At 26.5% G+C, this 17,047-nt stretch overlaps 1 protein-coding gene across 1 annotated transcript; it reads left to right on the top strand.

Annotated features, from left to right (window-relative positions):
• Window positions 1-5,826: 5,826 nt before the first annotated feature.
• On the top strand, window positions 5,827-15,822 carry LOC145834072 (RING finger protein 145-like). Its single transcript, XM_082941410.1, has 7 exons — window positions 5,827-6,764; window positions 7,225-7,286; window positions 7,814-7,932; window positions 11,578-11,732; window positions 12,000-12,241; window positions 13,270-13,439; window positions 15,552-15,822. The coding sequence occupies exons 1-7, from the start codon at window positions 5,827-5,829 to the stop codon at window positions 15,696-15,698; spliced, it is 1,833 nt and encodes a 610-aa protein (XP_082797536.1). The 3' UTR covers window positions 15,699-15,822.
• The last annotated feature ends 1,225 nt before the right edge of the window (window positions 15,823-17,047 follow it).

The raw sequence follows: 17,047 nt of genomic DNA, 5'->3' as shown, positions 1-17,047 counted from the left end.
GCCATCAAAGATAAAACAAAAAATATCAATTACTTTCAAAAAATAAAGAAATATGTTAAATCAAGTTATTAAATCCTCTAAAAAACTTAATTTTAAACAGGTTGTAAAGAAAAACAAAACAAACAGTAAAAAGTTGTGGAAAATAATGAACAATATTGTTGCTACTAAGCCTAGAAATCGTTCTAAAATTAGTGGTGTGCTTGATGTGCAGTGCATGGTAATTTTGTTGGTGAACCAAAATAAATTGGTAATTTAATGAAATTTTATTTTGTGCTTATTGCTGATGATTAAGTAAAATAAAAGAACATATGTTGCTTGTGATTATGATAAGTTTTTTTTGGATTCTGTAAAAAATGTTTTGTTTTTAAGAATATATCAGCAAGTGAAATTGTAAGTTATATTAAAAAATGAACCCTATCAAGAGTGTGCGTTTCGATGTCCCTAGTTTTCGTTTTGTGAAGCTTGGTGCAAAAATAATTTTTCCCTACCTTTCTAAATTATATAATAAATGTGTTGAGTATGGTGTGTTTCCTATTTCTCTGAAACATGCTGAGGTAGTGCCAATTTATAAAAATAGTCAAAAAAAATGGTGTAAATAATTATTGGCCTACTTCTGTTCTGTCACCCTTTTCTAAATTTTTTGAGTCATTACTGTGTGAGAGACTGAGTGGTTACTTTTTGTCAAATGATTTACTGCACTGCAAACAATAAGGGTTTAGAAAAAAAATAGTACAACTGAGTTAGCATTAGATCAGATTGTTTAGGAACTAATTGAGTCTGGTCAAAAAAAGTAATTTGTTCTGTGATCTTGGATCTTTCTAAAGCTTTTGTTACTGTTAATCATAAAAATTTAGTATCAAAACTTAAATGTTATAATATAAAATGCTCAATGTTAAATTTTATTGAAAGTTATTTAAAAGAAAGAAGTCAGTCTACTGTTATAAATAATGTTGTTTCTGAGCGTGAAATTTTGAATGTTAGTATACCTCAGGGTTTTTGTTTTGGTCCATTGTTGTTTTTTCTGTATATAAATGACATATTTTTAGCTACAAATATTAAATTGAGATTTTTTGCAGATGATGCTTGTCTGAGTTTTCAGCATTGTGATACTGACCATGTTAATGCTGTTAAAAATATGGAGTACAGGAAAGTTGATGATGGATGTGTAAAAATAGATTGTTTATTAATTATTCAAAGACAAAATTTTTGCTGTTAAATAGATTAAAAAAAAAAGAGTGAATTCAGTGTTAAGGTAAATGGTTATATCAGAGTGAAAATATTAAATACTTAGGTGTGGTATTTGATGACAAGTTGAGTTGGAAGGCACATTTAAAGTACCTTAAATCTAAGCTATTAAGAAGTTCTTTTATGATGTCAAAATTGAGATATTACTTGAACACGAGAACATTAAATATGGTGTATTACAATTTGTTCTATTCGCATATCCAATATTGTATATCTGCTTAAGGGTGGTGCTGCTAGTTGTCATTTGAAGCCAATTGTTAGTATGTAAAAAAGAATTGTAAGATATTTTTGTGGCGTGCCTACACTAACTCCAACAAATTCATTGTTTGTGAAAACTGGTATTCTAAAATTTAATTTGTTTAATTTGTAAGTTGATTGATGCTGAATACTTTAAGAGGATTTGAGGTTTACCACAGTTGTTTTACTCCAGTAAGTATAGTTCAAAGACACCATACAAGACATTCAAAAAATAACAATTTTGTAGTTGAAAGACCTAGAACAGGGCTTGGCCTAAACTCCTTTAGGTATTTGGGTCATAAGTTGTGGTCAGTGTTTGAGAAGTTTTTAAAAACCTAGAAAAGGATCAGTTGAAATAGAGTTACAAAAAATTCTTGTTGAACCAGAATACTGAGTAGGTTTGGAGTGCTTTGGTCAGGGTTTGTGCGCGTCAGGCTAAATCAGTTTTTTTGAAAAAGTTGAAAAACGTCAGGCTAAATCAGTTTTTTTATTTAAAATTTTGAAAATCTCAGTTTTTCTCAGTTCAAATGCTTGAAAATTTTTGATTAAAAAAAGTTGAGAAATCTTTTTAAAATCAAGTTGAGATGTAAATTTATTTCAAAATAAAGATTTAAATATTAAATACAAAATCAGTCAGTATTTTTAAAAATAAATGTTTAAAACCATTTGTTGAATCTCTAGAAAATTTTTAAGATTCTTCCTTATTTTGTTTTGAGTAGGTTATAGACGTCATAATTATGAAAGTTCATAAAAAAATGCAGCTTAAACATTACAATTTAGTTCAACAACTTAGCTGTTTGTTTGTATTTGTTTAAATCAGCTATGTTTTTCAGATCTTAGTTGGTTAAACTGTTTTAATTTCTAATATAAAGGCTTTATACCAATACTTTTTAGATTAAAACTCTTATTAGTTTAGTCATATATTTTACTGTTTGTTTAAAGATATTAGAGATATTCACAACATTAAAACATAGGGTTAAAATATAAGTACTAAGTTTTGTGGGAGTACAAATTTTAGGTACAATCCATTTTTCTTTACAAGAACAAAATATTAAAAGTTTTTTTATAACTTACGTGTAAACTTTTAAAATCTGATATGACATCAACAAACACTGTATTTATTTAGAGTTGAGGATTTATAATTATGTATAATTTTAAATATTAGTCAAAATACAATAATAAACATTTTTTATATATTTTAATACTTGTGTAAGCGTTTCATTTTAAATTTTAATAAAACACGACAATGCACGTTGTTTTATTATACATCTTCTGGTTATAATGTTTTTAATTAGTGCTTAATTAAATTGAATAATTGTGTTTAGTAATATATTTTAAATTTTTACCCTAGTAATAAATTAGATATAACACTTATTTTAAAACTTATCACTGAATTTGTTATGTTAAGGGCATAGGGGGGTCAATCACATTTTTCACAATTTAGTCTTATTTTATTGAGTTGTAACTAAGCTATGAGTTGCTTTTTGCAGATTTTTAAAGCTCAAAATATTTTTGAGATAAAGCTGGTTGAAGGCGGAGACTACAATAGTACTAATCAAGACCCTCCAATACCTAAGACACCTTCTGAAGGGAATTTTCCTTACTTTGAAAAAATGTCAGGCTAAATTGGTCTCAGTCAGGCTAAATGAAAAAAATTTGCGCACGAACCCTGTTTGGTTGAGTAGTTTGTGTTACATGCAAATATTGCTTAATTGCTTTTAGTTAATACTTGTTATCTGTTTATCTTAATATATGAATGGTCTGTTTATTCTGATTTATGGTTGGCTGGTTTTGGTCTGTTGATGGGGAAAGATATTTATATGGGTTTGCATGATAGTTTATTTGCTGTTTTCCAGTTTTGTTTTATTTTAATTTTTAGCTGTATACAATAATTACTATTGCATAATATGAGTTTTTTTCTACTTTTATTAGACTAAAATTAATTCTATCAATACAAATTTCAGAAACTAAATTTTTTTAAAACAATTTTTATTTTTGTTTCGGTAAAATAAATAACTTCATAAGTTTTAAGATAGTTATTTAATGCAAATATATTCAATATAATACTAGTTTAATGTATTTTTTTAACAACTGATTGTGAGTTAACTCTGGTGGCATAATTGGATTGTTAGTGTGATTTTTTTGTTGAACCACCAGTGAACACTTACTTTGAGTTTCATGAATTTCCCACACTTTGTAGTTTTAGTGATGATTTTAGTGTGGAGATTTTAGCTTTGTAAGTGTTCTCTGAATGGCGTGTCACCAAGGGTTTTTTATTTGTTTAAAAGATAGTTTTTTGTCTATTTTAATTTCGGGTAGTTAAAGTTATTTATGGGGCAGGTAAAATTACATATGGTGTAACAAACTCACTTTTTTTAGAAAACTTTTATTGTCGCAAGAGGTAGAGTTTGAGACTAATGTTTTTTTACCATAAAAAAAATAATTAAAAAGTTTTTTTTATTTTGCTGTATATTTTGTGAAGTCGTTTGTGCAGTTAAAGTAATAATTAAATATTTAGATTACACCAATAGTTTGTTTACATGAAATGTTTAAAAAAATGTTAAAATAAATTCAAATTCATCTATTCTGGGTGGCCACTAAACCTGGAATTTGAGAAATTTTGAAATAGACCGTGAAAAACCTAAAATTTTGATTTGACACGTAAATTCCAGAACTTGAAATCCTAGAAAATCCTGGATTTTAAAAATTTTTGGAAAATTATAAGAAAACTTGGAATTTCAAACAAAAATAAATAAAAAACATAAAAAGACTTGAAGTTTTAAGCTATTTTATGTGGTAATTAACCAAATTTCAATTAGATGCAAAAATTAAGTCATAAAAATAGGGTTGCAAAAAACCTTGAATCCTGGAATTTTTTAATAGAGAATAAAAAAACCTGGAAAAACCTGAAATTTGAGAAATTTTTAATAATATCTGGAATTCCAATTAAAATCACTAAAAAACCTGGAAATTTAATTAAGTTCACTGAAAAACCTGGAATTTCAAACAATTTTTACATGTAAAGTAGTAAAATATCAATTTAAAACAAAAAATCTATCGTCTAGACCAGGGGTTGGCAGGTCAAAAAGGAATGTTTTTTTATGTGCTTTATAAAACATATTTAAAAACAACTTTTTTGAACAAAAAAAAATTAGGCGATAGAATATCCTTTAAATATAACACTTTATTTTTGTGTTTTCAAAAATATTAGTATATTAAACTAATTAAATAAAAATTTTAATGTGGCCCGCGGGCTGCAGTTTGCCAACCACTGGTCTAGATTAAAGTTTCCCAAACTTTTTTTTTAAATTGCCCCCTTTGAAGAAATAAAAAAGGCTATTGCCCCCTTCATAAAGACTACCATTTAAAGTTTTTGCTCTTCATCTGCAACTCAAGAATATCTAGTGTGAGTTTCAATTACAAATAAGACCTTTTTTTTTGCTTGTCATCTGCAACTAACAATATCTAGTGTAAGTTTCAAAATTTTTAAATTGTACAAAATTTTAAAATTGCCCTCCCCCCCCCCCTTTTACCCCTTTACTAATTATTGCCCCCAACTTACTAAAATCGCCCTAGGGGGCAGTACCATCCACTTTGGGAAATCCTGGTCTAGGCTCTACTCTAGCTAATCTTTTTTTGATATCATCAAAAACATTTTATTAAAATATACATTTATAGAAGCTTTAAGATATCTTTTCAATGTTGTTATGCTACTTAACACAGTTTCTAACCTTAAACTTAACTTAAAACTAAAAATAGACCCAGCAGCAAATACTTTCAAAAATTTGGAAGAAATTAAGAAAACCTGGTAGAAATTTTGCAAAAATGTTTAGCAACCTTGCTATTTAAATAAGTATATTTCTGTATAGTTTGTTCAGCCATTTTCGAAGTAGCTTAACATTTTGAAGCTTAACAATTAAGCTTTAACTTAGGTAAATAAAAACTTTTTTATAACTTTTGTGGATAACAACTCACTTTGCTATATTTCCTAATCAATCTGTAATGCAGACTATCTTAATTAAACTGTTTTTAAATCTAGTTATAATTATAGAATAAACTTTTATTATTTTTGTTTATTTTCTAATATAAAGTTTAATTCAATTTTAAAATTAGTATTTATAAAATATCAGAGAGAATATTGCTTCAATATTATTTTATGGTGTACTACTGCATAATTGTTGTTTAAAAAAAATTGTAAAGATTATTTTAATACATCATTTATATACACATTTTTTATAAATTTAATTATTTTTGTTTCTACAGATATGTAAAAATTTCACACAAGTGAAAAAAAAGCTACTCAATGTTAGTAGTTGCATTTTTAAAGTTTATACAGTTTAAATCATGATAGATAAGGAATTAAGGAAAATCATAATTTCTGTTATTATTAGAGCTCCAGCTTTGCTTGTTATTGAAATGGTATTCCTGGGGCATATAAGTCTGAAAAATTTGACTTTTTTAAGAGACTACCCAAATCTACTAAATAGTCCTTATCTAGACCATTTCTTATACATCTTGTCTTGGATATTATTACTTTTACCATACAGTTATTTGCTAGCTATGTATAAACAGGTTTTTTGTTTTAAATTAGTTTTTCTTAGCCATCATTTATTTAATTTACTTGCAGTTACATCTAATTCAAACTGTGAAAATGCAGGCTTATTGTCTTCTACCTACAGTACATATAAGTATTTTGAAATCTTTTTTAGTGATAAAATTTGGCTTGAAAAGGCATTTTCTGTTTTCCTCATTCAATTTATTTTGTTTCTTACTTCTTTTTACATTTCTGGTTGCAAAGACTTTATTATTTTTGTTTGGCCTCTAACTTCTTGGATTTCAATCGTTTTTAAAAACTGTTTTTCTCTAAAAATAGATGAATTTGCTTTTACAACTTCAGTTTTTTTCACTTCTGTTTATATCTTATTTAAAGCTTTAAAGTTGTGTGGAAGATTTAAACTAATTTGGTTGAAAATTAAACTTGTGTTGAGTGTATTTGGTTGGTCAGGGATAGCCACATGGATACAAATGGAATATAAAATACAAAAGCAACTCATGTTTTGCTGGTTTATTCGATTTGTTTATCAATTTTACATAAATTTTAATGACTCGCATAAATTTAATAGCTATGCTGTTTTTTGGCCTGAAAAGTATCTTATGAGTGTTCAATCCTTTCCATTTATAGTTGCTATCACAATTCCTCAATGTTTGACAACTTCCATAAATTTGTTTGGTTTGGCAATTGTTGTGTCTGAAATTGTCAAGTTTCAATACTTCTGTATGAGGTATGATTTAGTTTTAATCTGTTTTTTATGTTTCAAAGTAATTAAAAATAAAAAAGATTAGACTAAAATTATTTGTTTAAATGATCAGGGTTGCCTTACTCTCAGAAATTTTTTGAATGACTTAGGTTGTCTCAGGATAGTTTATTTTTTTGTAAAACATAGGCTGGTTTGGATATCTTTCCTGAATCTCAACTAGTTTTTATGACTTTATTTTTTACTCTCTTAAAAGTTGTGTTTTTAACTCTATTTATTATTTAGGTGTTTTTAGATACTAAAGGCTAACTATTTTTTTTTAATTTTTGATTATTTTTTTTTAATAACTCATGCTAGCTTGATGTTACTCAAGCTACTTTTTAATCACTTAAGCTGACTTTTTGCTTAAAAGAGTGGCAACCCTAAATTATGCAGTTTACTAAAGTGTTGATAAATTTATATCATAAGAAAGTTGTTAACTTTTCAGATCTTGGTTGTATTGGTCTTTCAAGTTTCACCCACCAGATCCTGTCACTGGTCCCATGACTGGTTAATTTTCTTATAATGATAATAGTCTTATAGATTAAAAAATACAAATGATTACTTGCTTATTGGAACTGATGCACATTTCTCTGTGCTGAACTAGTGAAACAGTTCCATGGAGTTATTTAGATACTTTCTAATATTACAATGTGCGTCAAATTCACTATAGCAAGTACTTCTTAAATTATTTGAATTCAATACCAACAAGTTTGTTTTGTTTGGATCTTTTTATCAAACACATTGGCAATCTAATTTTTTTGAACATCTATAAAAAACTATAAGCATTAATTTCAAGACTCAGTTTTAAAACTTATCTTAAAAAAGTTCTTCTAGTATAAAATCACCTCACACTTAGCTAAAATTTTTTGTACCAAAATCTTGCTTAAATTTATAAATGATTATTGATTGCTCGCTTTTTTAATTAATATTAAACCTAAGGAAAACATCAGCAAAAGTCTACAGAGCCTAAGCCTGGACTTTTGTATAGCATGAGAGTACATATAAAACTAATGTTAAACTATTATATTTAACAGGAGCCATAGATGGGATGACTTTGCTTGTTATGAGTCTTTACGTTGACTTACTTAATATAAACTTGAAAACGAGATTTTTGATGGTCAATTATATACTTTTTACTATTGCATCTTCTCAGGTATGTATAAACAAGTTAGAAGTCTAGCTTAAGAAGTTAAGTGTGTAATTTTTTCTAAATAATTAACTTTGTGTTTATATTAGTTTAAACCTAAATCTTAACTGATATTCAAGTAAATAACAAGAATTTAAAAGACTGACTTAATGAGACTTGATTCACTAATATGTCCTAATTTATGTTTAATATTTTCTATATAAAACTAAAATATATAATTAAACTTCTTAATTTGTCTAAATTAGTTGTTGTTTGGTTTAAACCAGGGTTTCCCAAAGTGGGCAGTACACCCCCCCCCCTGAAGGTGATTTTAGTAAGTTTGGGCAATAATTAGTAAAGAGGCGAAAGGGGGGGAGGCAGTTTTAGAATTTTTAAACTTACACTAGATATTCTTGAGTTGCAGATGAAGAGCAAAAAAAAAGTTTTAGGTGTTTTAAATAATAGTCTTGTTGGAGGGGGCAATTTGAAAAAAAAAGTTTGGGAAACCTTGGTAAAAACATTATTTGTTATTTTAAAGGCAATAGGGGCGAAAGTATTAAGTAAAATAAACAATTGTTTTTATTTAAGAACTTAATAGTGTCAACTAAGTGTCATTATTTTATAGAATGTAACAGTTTTAAGTTTTGAAGTATATTTTATTGTATAAAAAGTTTGCATTACAATTATTTGAACTGAATTTTTTTATTGCCAAGTTCCTAGTAAATTAAAAAATTCAAAGAAAGTTTATTAGCTATTGAAATGAAAAAACAAGTTGATAAAATCTCATAAGGAATCCCTCTTTTTCAATAAAGTTAACTTGTTCTCAAAAATGTAAAAATATTTTCCAGTTTTTTTATTGATGGATAATAAACTGGTAAAATTTAGATAAATGTTAGTTACAAATTAAAGAATAATTTTTTTTAATAAAGCAATCATTTTGCCTTAGTATTTGTTTTCATACAGTAATAACAGGGTTGCCACTTTACCTGGAATTCTGGAAAAACCTGGAATTTGACAATTTAGGCAAAAATGACTTGCAAAAACCTAGAATTTTTAAGAATTTTAACATGTTCAGTAGTAAAATTTCAGTTTGACTCAAAAAATTTATCATATAGATAAAAAATTTAGTCATCACCAAAAATTTTTTTATTAAAAAAAACGTTTTAAGTAGCTTTACAGTACCTTTTTAATCTTTTTATACTATTTAATACAGTTTCTTACCTTAAATTTAACTTTAAATTAAAAATAGATCCAAATATGTGTACTTTTAAAAACCTGGAAGAAATTGAAAAACCTGGAAAAAAATTTGAAAAAACGAGTTGCAATAAGTAAATTCACTGATTTTGATCCATATCTAAAATACTATTTTGAATTTTTTAATCTCTAAAAAGTATCTAGTTGTGAATATAAATGTATAAAAAAAAATGTCAAATTAAAAAATAAGTTTAAACCTCTTTTGACCTTGAATTCTTTTGAATTTTCAAAGCAGAGTTTTATAATAAAACAAATGTTTAAACACTGCTTTGGTTTATTACCTGGTTTCGGTGAGCGTTAGCTGACCTTGTCAAATAAATTCAAAACAGTAAATAACATTTAGACATTGGCAGTAATGTGAATCTGAACTCATTGATGCGTAAAAAAATAAATAAACATTAACTATTCAAATTTTAATGAAAAATGCATAATTAGGTGAACTAAATATTGGTATTAATTAATAAAAAAAAAAAAAAAATTAAAAAAAAAACTAAATGCAATATAAACGAAAACACAACAAATTCTTAACAAAATTCTGTAAAAAAACTAACAGATGATTAAAATGCTATTAATATTTAAGTTATTATGTTTTTGATTCATTCCAATAAAATAATAAAAAATTGTTTCTGTGTCTGCAAGAACTCATCACTTCTGATCTTTTATTAATACAATTCTTATCTGCTTGAAGGATCTTTAATGCTTCTTTCAAGCATAACCTGCATGTTTCTACTCTAGGTCTTGATTCATATTCTTTTTCTAGTATTGTCCAAGTCAATTCTAAATTTTTATTTTTGTTCTTCAATGTGTGGATGTATTTTGATAGTTCAGTTGCTTGTTTGTATTGCATATAATTTCTATCTTCTGGGTTGCTATTTATTGTTGTTCTGTGGGTTGCCACTCTTTTTTTGAATTGGTTGGCGCTTAGACCAATATATGATTTGGTTGCATTGTCAGTTTTTACTGTGGCCTGGTATATGACATTTTTTGCTCTACAGTTACCGCCTTTCAAAGGACATTTCTCTTTGTTTCTACAGTTACATGTTTCATCTTCATTATTCTTGTTGCAGTTTGTGAGCTTCTTGTTGTGATTCTTTATGATTGTCTCAATGTTTGGCAAACAGCTGTAACTTAATTTGATGTTGTTCTTATTCAAGTATTTTTTGAATTTACTGTCTACTCCAAAGTATTTGTTTATTATTTGGAGAAATTTCTTGCCAATGTTTGTTTTTATGGATTTGCAGTATGGTGGATTAAACCATATTATTTTTCTTTTTCTAGGCCGTTTCTTTCCATCATCTTCACCTTTGAACTTTATTTTGTAATTGTAGCCACTTAACTTTATTGCGTCATTCTAATCTTTACTTATTTCATTAAATAGATTTTCATTGCTAGAATTTTTGGAAAGTCTGTCTTCTATCATTTTTGGAATTTGCTTCAGTATTGCTGGAGGGTGGTTGGACTTTGAATTAGTATATATGATTTTGCTGTTTTCTTTTCTATACGGTTGGAATGTGTGGTTGTATAGATTGAAGCTTAGGTCTAGATAGTTGATTTTACGTGAAGGATTTTCGATATCTAACTTTATTCCCATTTCTTTTGATATGTTGTGCATAGATTTTCTAATTTTCTCTATATCAACATTACTTTTGTTTTTTTCTATGACAATTAAGCCATCGTCACGGTACAGTCCTGTTGTTAGATTTGGGAGCGCATTCTTGAGTTTATGTAGTATATAGAGACCTACTAATTCACATATTTCCGCTCCATGCTTTCCTCCCATGGTGATGTCGAAAAGTTCATTCTCTTCTGTGTTACTTTTTCTTTTTACCCAAACTTCTTCTTTATTATGTAGTACTGATTTAGATGCTTTTAAGATAATCTTCATTTCTTGTTCGCTTACTTTTGTACTTTCGTTTGCTAAAGCTAAAGCTTTACTTAGTAGTTTTTCTGATATAGATGGGTAAAACTCCACAATGTCAAACTTCATGAACTTGTATTTGTATTTTTGAAGTTTTTTGTACCAGTTTAAGACTTCTTGGGAACTTCGCCATTGGAGGTATTTGGTTGATTTTCTTAAGACATTGTTGATTCTGTCAATTATACATTTGCTAATTTGACCTATGTCTGAATAGCTAGGATTTATTAATCTTGTTTTGGGATTGCTGGCGAAATCCTTTTTGTGGTCTTTTAGCGTTGTATAGCATTGTTGTTTAGGTAAGTAGTTTACTAATTTCTTTTCAAGTTTAAGATTTGTTACTATCTCTTTTGCTTCTTTATTTATCTCAAAGCAGAGTTTTAAATAAGTTATATCGTTTTTGTTGAATAACTTACTCTTACTTTATTATATTATTTACCATCAAAGTTTTAAGTTAAACATATTTTATATTAAAGTGTTTTATTTAAGTTTTTAAAATACAGTTTCAAAGCTTCTTCAACATAATTGATCCTATATTAATGGGACTTGCAACTGCAAATAACGGTTCATGTTGGAAAAACATTAGAACTGTACTAATTTCGATTTTGCTTCTCACTGTTTCTGGCCTTTTGTCTTATGTCTGTTTGTTTAGTATGAGGTTTGTTTTACATTTAAATATCATAGCTTTTTAAAGTTTAAATATAATTTTAAATATTCTTTAAAACTTGTATTTTATTTTTTTAGTTTATGGCAATCAACTCAAACTTGCAGGATTAAAATAATGTTAAGTGTTTTACACATACTTAATACATTAATGGAGTATAAATATTTTAACAAATGTTCATGTAAGTTATAAATGTATACTTACATAGTTTTTTGTTTTCTCAAACTGAAAAATATATTTATCAATAATTTGAACAAAAAGGTCTTCATTTTGGGTTTTCATCTTAGCATACAATTACTTGAACACATTTTCATTGATGCTTGGATCCCTTGCCATCTACTGCGCTCTGACATTTGACTACATCTTAGTTAGGGGCTGGGATAATTTGGAAGATATAATGTTTTACATTCGTGCCGCGTGCAGGGCAGTCGAGTTTTGCATTACATTAGGGATGTGTGGCTACATTATGTGGACTTTTTACAGTGAAATGACTTCTGTTTTTGGTTAGATACTGAAACTTTTAGTCTTTTTTTTTTAGTTAACTATTTTCTATTCCAATTTTTTATGTTTACTGAGTTATAATATTAAGTCTAAGTTTACAAAATAATTAAAGATTAAAAATATTGATATTAAAAAGAATACTTGCTTTATCGACCATGGCATGAGACAACAGTTTTAATATTCGAGTAATTGCAAATTACAAGTGAAACAACAAAAACAGATCTATATTTTATTTTTAGTTGTAAAAGTTGCAAGCATTTAGACAATTAAACAATTTAAAAATTTTTATTGTAAGTCACAGTCAGATTTGATGGTAATTGAAGAGAAACCAGTGCTGAAACGTCAGATTCCTTTGAATTAAAAAGCAATAATTTTTATAATTTTTAAAGTTTCTAGTGTTTTTCTTTTCTCTAGTTTATTTATTGTTTTCATTTGTTTGTTTTTTTTATTGTTATTAATTTATTAAATATTATCCTACAATACAGGGTTGTCACAAAACCTAGAATCCTGGAAAAACCCGAAATTTGACAGTTTAGGCTAAAAAACCTGGAATTTGAGAAATTTTGAAAAAAAAACTAAAATTTTTAATAAGAATATTAAAAAACCAGGAATTTTGAACAATTTTTACATATTAAGTAGTGAAACTTTTATTTGACACAAAAAATCTATCATAAAGATAAGAAAATTGTCATCATCAAATATTTTTATTGAAAAATACATTTTAAGTAAGTTTACATTAACTTTTCATTGTTATACTACTTAACACAGTTTTTAACCTTAACCTTAACTTTAAACTAAAAATAGACCCTTAAACTAAAAACGTGTACTTAAAAAAAAAACTGGAAAAATTCAGAAAACCTAGAAAAATTTTCTCTAAAACCAGTAGCAAACCTATACATTATTGTAAGCATTTCAACACATTTTATCTTATCTTCTTAACACACTTATATATTATAGTTTCAGTTAAAACTTATTGATAGGAAACTACTTTTAAACGTAACAATTTTTTAAAATATTTAAATTTGCCTAGGTATACTAATGCTAGCCTTGTACACTTACTACTGTATAGTACAAAGGGGTGGTAAAGGCTGGAAAATATGGTCAATGAGACGAAATGCGGCGAAAAAAGTGTGTTCGTTACCACTTGCATCCCCTGAACAAATAAAAAAACGAGAGGACAACTGTGCCATATGCCTGCTCGTAAGTTGTTATTTTAAAAACAATATTTTATATTATCTGTAAACAGCATAAAGAATATTGCTTTACTAGCCGTAGTGTTTTTTGATTTTCGCATCTCATTGTTCGTTTTTGTTTTACAAAAGAAGTAGAAGGTAATAAGTTTTAAAAATATTATTGGAAATTATTCATATAATTAACACATTTTACTTAACTTTTTTTACTTTAAAACAACACTAACAACTTTGTACTTATCGAAATCTTACTTAAATACATCATAATATATTAAACTTATTTTACAATTTTTTAACTTCGAATTTAAATTTTAATTCCTGTTATTACTGAAAAGGACGTATAATTTAAACCAAAAACGTTTGTATATAAAAAATAAAGAGTAATTCCTCTTAAATTTTTTAAGTTGCAAATATTATCTGAAAACTAACAAAAACCATCGTATAATTTAGTACATTAACATCTTTGAATAAAGTTTTTGAATATAAATTTCAATTTCAATATATTAACATAAATTTTTGTTTATAACTAACGAATCATTTTGCAATAATAAACAAATAACGAAAAAAATGAGTAAAAACAAATTACACATTATTTTTTTGATATATAAAGGACATTGCAACTCTATTATAAGAAAATATGAAAAATCTTAGCAAATTAGTTTAATACTATTGATTTTTTGGTAGATTTTTACAGGGTTGCCACAAGGTTAGGAAAAGTCAGGACATCAGGAAAAACGAAAAAAAAAAGACAAAAGTCAGGAGAAAATGTAGTTTTAAAAAAAAGTCAAGAAATTTGGCAAAATTTGAAAAAATATAAGATTTTTCAGTTAAAATTTACATAATTCCTTATTTTCCAAAGCATTCAAATGGTTCAAAATTTATTAAATATCCTTAAAAGTCAGACTAAAATTGCAAAATTTTCCTAGAAACTTACAAAATTACCTAATATTAAATGCCTTTATCTGGTAAAAATTAATAAAATATCCTTAAAAAACTGCAAAATTTTTCTATTATCATATTGAACAACTACCCTACTTGAACAAACAGTTTTTCCATTCTTTTTGGTAATGATGATTTGTGGCAAGGACACTTCCATGTGTTTATAAGTAAGAAAATACAAGTATTTTGCTGGAAGAGCTGTTTATTGCAAATACATCAATCATACACAGATGGAAGATAGATGATTGAATCCAACATTTTTTTTTACTAAAAAGAACATTGGATCATGTATGCTTAAAGTACAAGCTACAAGCCTGTTTTTATAAAATTAAAAAATCTTATTTAAATTTTGAGATATTGTAATTTTGTAAAAAGTTTCAAATACAAACCTATAGACCGCAATTTTTTTGGGTCAACTTTCTTAGCAATTTAAAAAATCGCTAAAAATCTTCATTCTACTTCATTTTTCAAGCTAGCCACCTCAAACTCTCAGGAAACGTTTCTTTATAGTTTAAAAGACTTTAAATGTTGTGAGTGAAAAAATAGTAAAAAATAATAATTTTAAATAAAAAAAAAAAAAAAAAAACCTGCATTTAATCTTTTTTAAGTTTAATAATAGACTTTCTGTTAATATTTGAAGAAAATTCAATAAAAAATGAAGGAGGAGATATATTTTATTGAAATGTCTTTTTTTTGCGTTTTTGGTTTGCTCTTCCATTAGAAAACTATTAAGGTCACCGATTTTGATTGCTTATATCTTAAAAGATACTTAGATTTTGTTGAAGCGGTTAAAATGTCTGATAGCTAAGATAAAACTCTATAAAATAAGATCAACTTGTAAAAAACAAGGTAGACCCCTATATGCCCTTAAGAGTTTGATCAGGAAAATTTTAGTAAAAAGTCAGGAATTTTTTCTCAGCTTGATCTGTGGCAAACCTGGTTTTAAAATATAAAATACACCTTAATAAGTATTTTTGTCAAATTCTGATTTTGACCAATATATATTTTTTAAATTATACTATTAATTTATACATTTGTTCGATTTAATTAACTTATCAAGATAATGCACTATTTTATTTAAAATAAGCTAGAATTGAGACTAACATCCACCTAATTCACAAGCTAGAATCTGGATATGTTTTTAAAATAAACTTACTTTAACAATAATCTTTTTAATTTTAAGATGATGAATGTTGAAGGTCGTGAAGTGAGACTGATGCATTGTGGCCACATCTTTCACGCTATTTGTCTCAAAAAATGGTTCTACATACAAGACAAATGCCCTCTGTGCTATACGCAGTTTACGTGGCACGGGGAAGCTACGTTGTGATTTTTATCAATGTTTTCATTTTAGTACATCTTAGAACAATGTTATCTGTACTAACTTATGTGTAAGAAAAAAATTAACAAAAAAATTATAGAGTTTTCACTCTAAACATACAAAATATTTATCAAAATTTATTTAAGTTTTAGTTTTTTGAATTTACATTAATCTTGAACAGTTTGTTTTTATTACGAAAAGCATAAACAACGTATAAAATTTAAAAGTTATTTACTTAGTGTTAAAAGTTGTAAAACTTTGTTTTTTTATAAAATATAATTGAAAAACTAGGTAATCTTTTTTTTTAACAAAATTGATATAAGTTGCATTGTCTAAAGTATCTTTTTAACTAATTTTTTTTTGATAATAATGTCCGAAAAGTCTGTTCAAACTTAGACTAATGGTTGATTAACATTGCTACCAGAACTGCCACAACTCATATGAATTTAAAGTAAAATGTCATAAAGTTCTTTATGTTAATGCGTTTGTATTAGCATATTTTTGATATAATACTTTTAAAGAGTGTTTGAATTTAAAAATTTAAAACTTTTTTATATGTGTCAACTACAAAAAAATAATAAAAGTTTTTTGAGAAATAAATATCACTTACTTTGTTCACTGTATTTTTAAAACATTTAGTTTGATAACCTAGTTATAAATATGTTTAAAAAATTTAGAACCTATTTTTTGCTTTGAAAAATATTAAACACGCTAGATTTTTTTGTTTTTATGTAATTAGATAAATTAAATATTTAAATTTATGTAAATAATGTTTCATAGTTGTATAATTAATAATTAGACTTAGATAAAATATACTTCTTTTTATTGTTTACAACAAATAAGTAATTTTTGTTTCAATTGCTGTTTAACAAAATTAGTAAGTAGCGTTAACTAGTAATGGTAAAAATAAAGTAATTGTAGTTTTTGTATAATTAATTAACTTGAACGTTTGTGTTCTACAAAAGCTTATATTTAGTTTTGAAACAATGATTGTATAACAAAACTATAAAAATAAAAACTCAAATATTAAAACTATGCTGAAAAAAAAGTACTTAATAGTTGAAATAAATCTGTAATAAGTAAAATGTAGTATCCTCACATACTATCACTATAGTAGTCTCACCACATAAATTTAAAAGTTTCCAAAAAAGTCTAGCTGAAAATCACTTCTGTTTTCATTAAATGAATGATTTATATCTACCTAGATCACTAGTTCCTAAATTGTGGTGGCAACATCACTCCAGATATCTAGAGTAAGTTTCACGATTGCTTTGGTGCATTTTTGTGGCAAAATATGTTTAACATAAACCAAATTAGCGCTTTTCCTGATCCACAAAACAAGGATCAAGCCGGATCCT

Source organism: Thalia democratica, chromosome 1 (assembly GCF_965202585.1).
Source record: "Thalia democratica chromosome 1, ktThaDemo2.hap1.1, whole genome shotgun sequence".
Classification (NCBI taxonomy): domain Eukaryota; kingdom Metazoa; phylum Chordata; class Thaliacea; order Salpida; family Salpidae; genus Thalia; species Thalia democratica.
The sequence above is the reverse complement of the archived record's forward strand: the minus strand, read 5'-3'. Positions and strand labels throughout refer to the sequence as shown.

Excerpts from the sequence above, each read along its gene's own strand:
- LOC145834072 (XM_082941410.1), top strand. The coding sequence starts at position 5,827 with ATGATAGATAAGGAATTAAGGAAAATCATAATTTCTGTTATTATTAGA. Across the intron at positions 7,933-11,577 it reads TTACTATTGCATCTTCTCAG|TTTCAAAGCTTCTTCAACAT; the intron begins GTATGTATAAAC and ends TTTAAAATACAG. Across the intron at positions 12,242-13,269 it reads TGAAATGACTTCTGTTTTTG|GTATACTAATGCTAGCCTTG; the intron begins GTTAGATACTGA and ends AAATTTGCCTAG.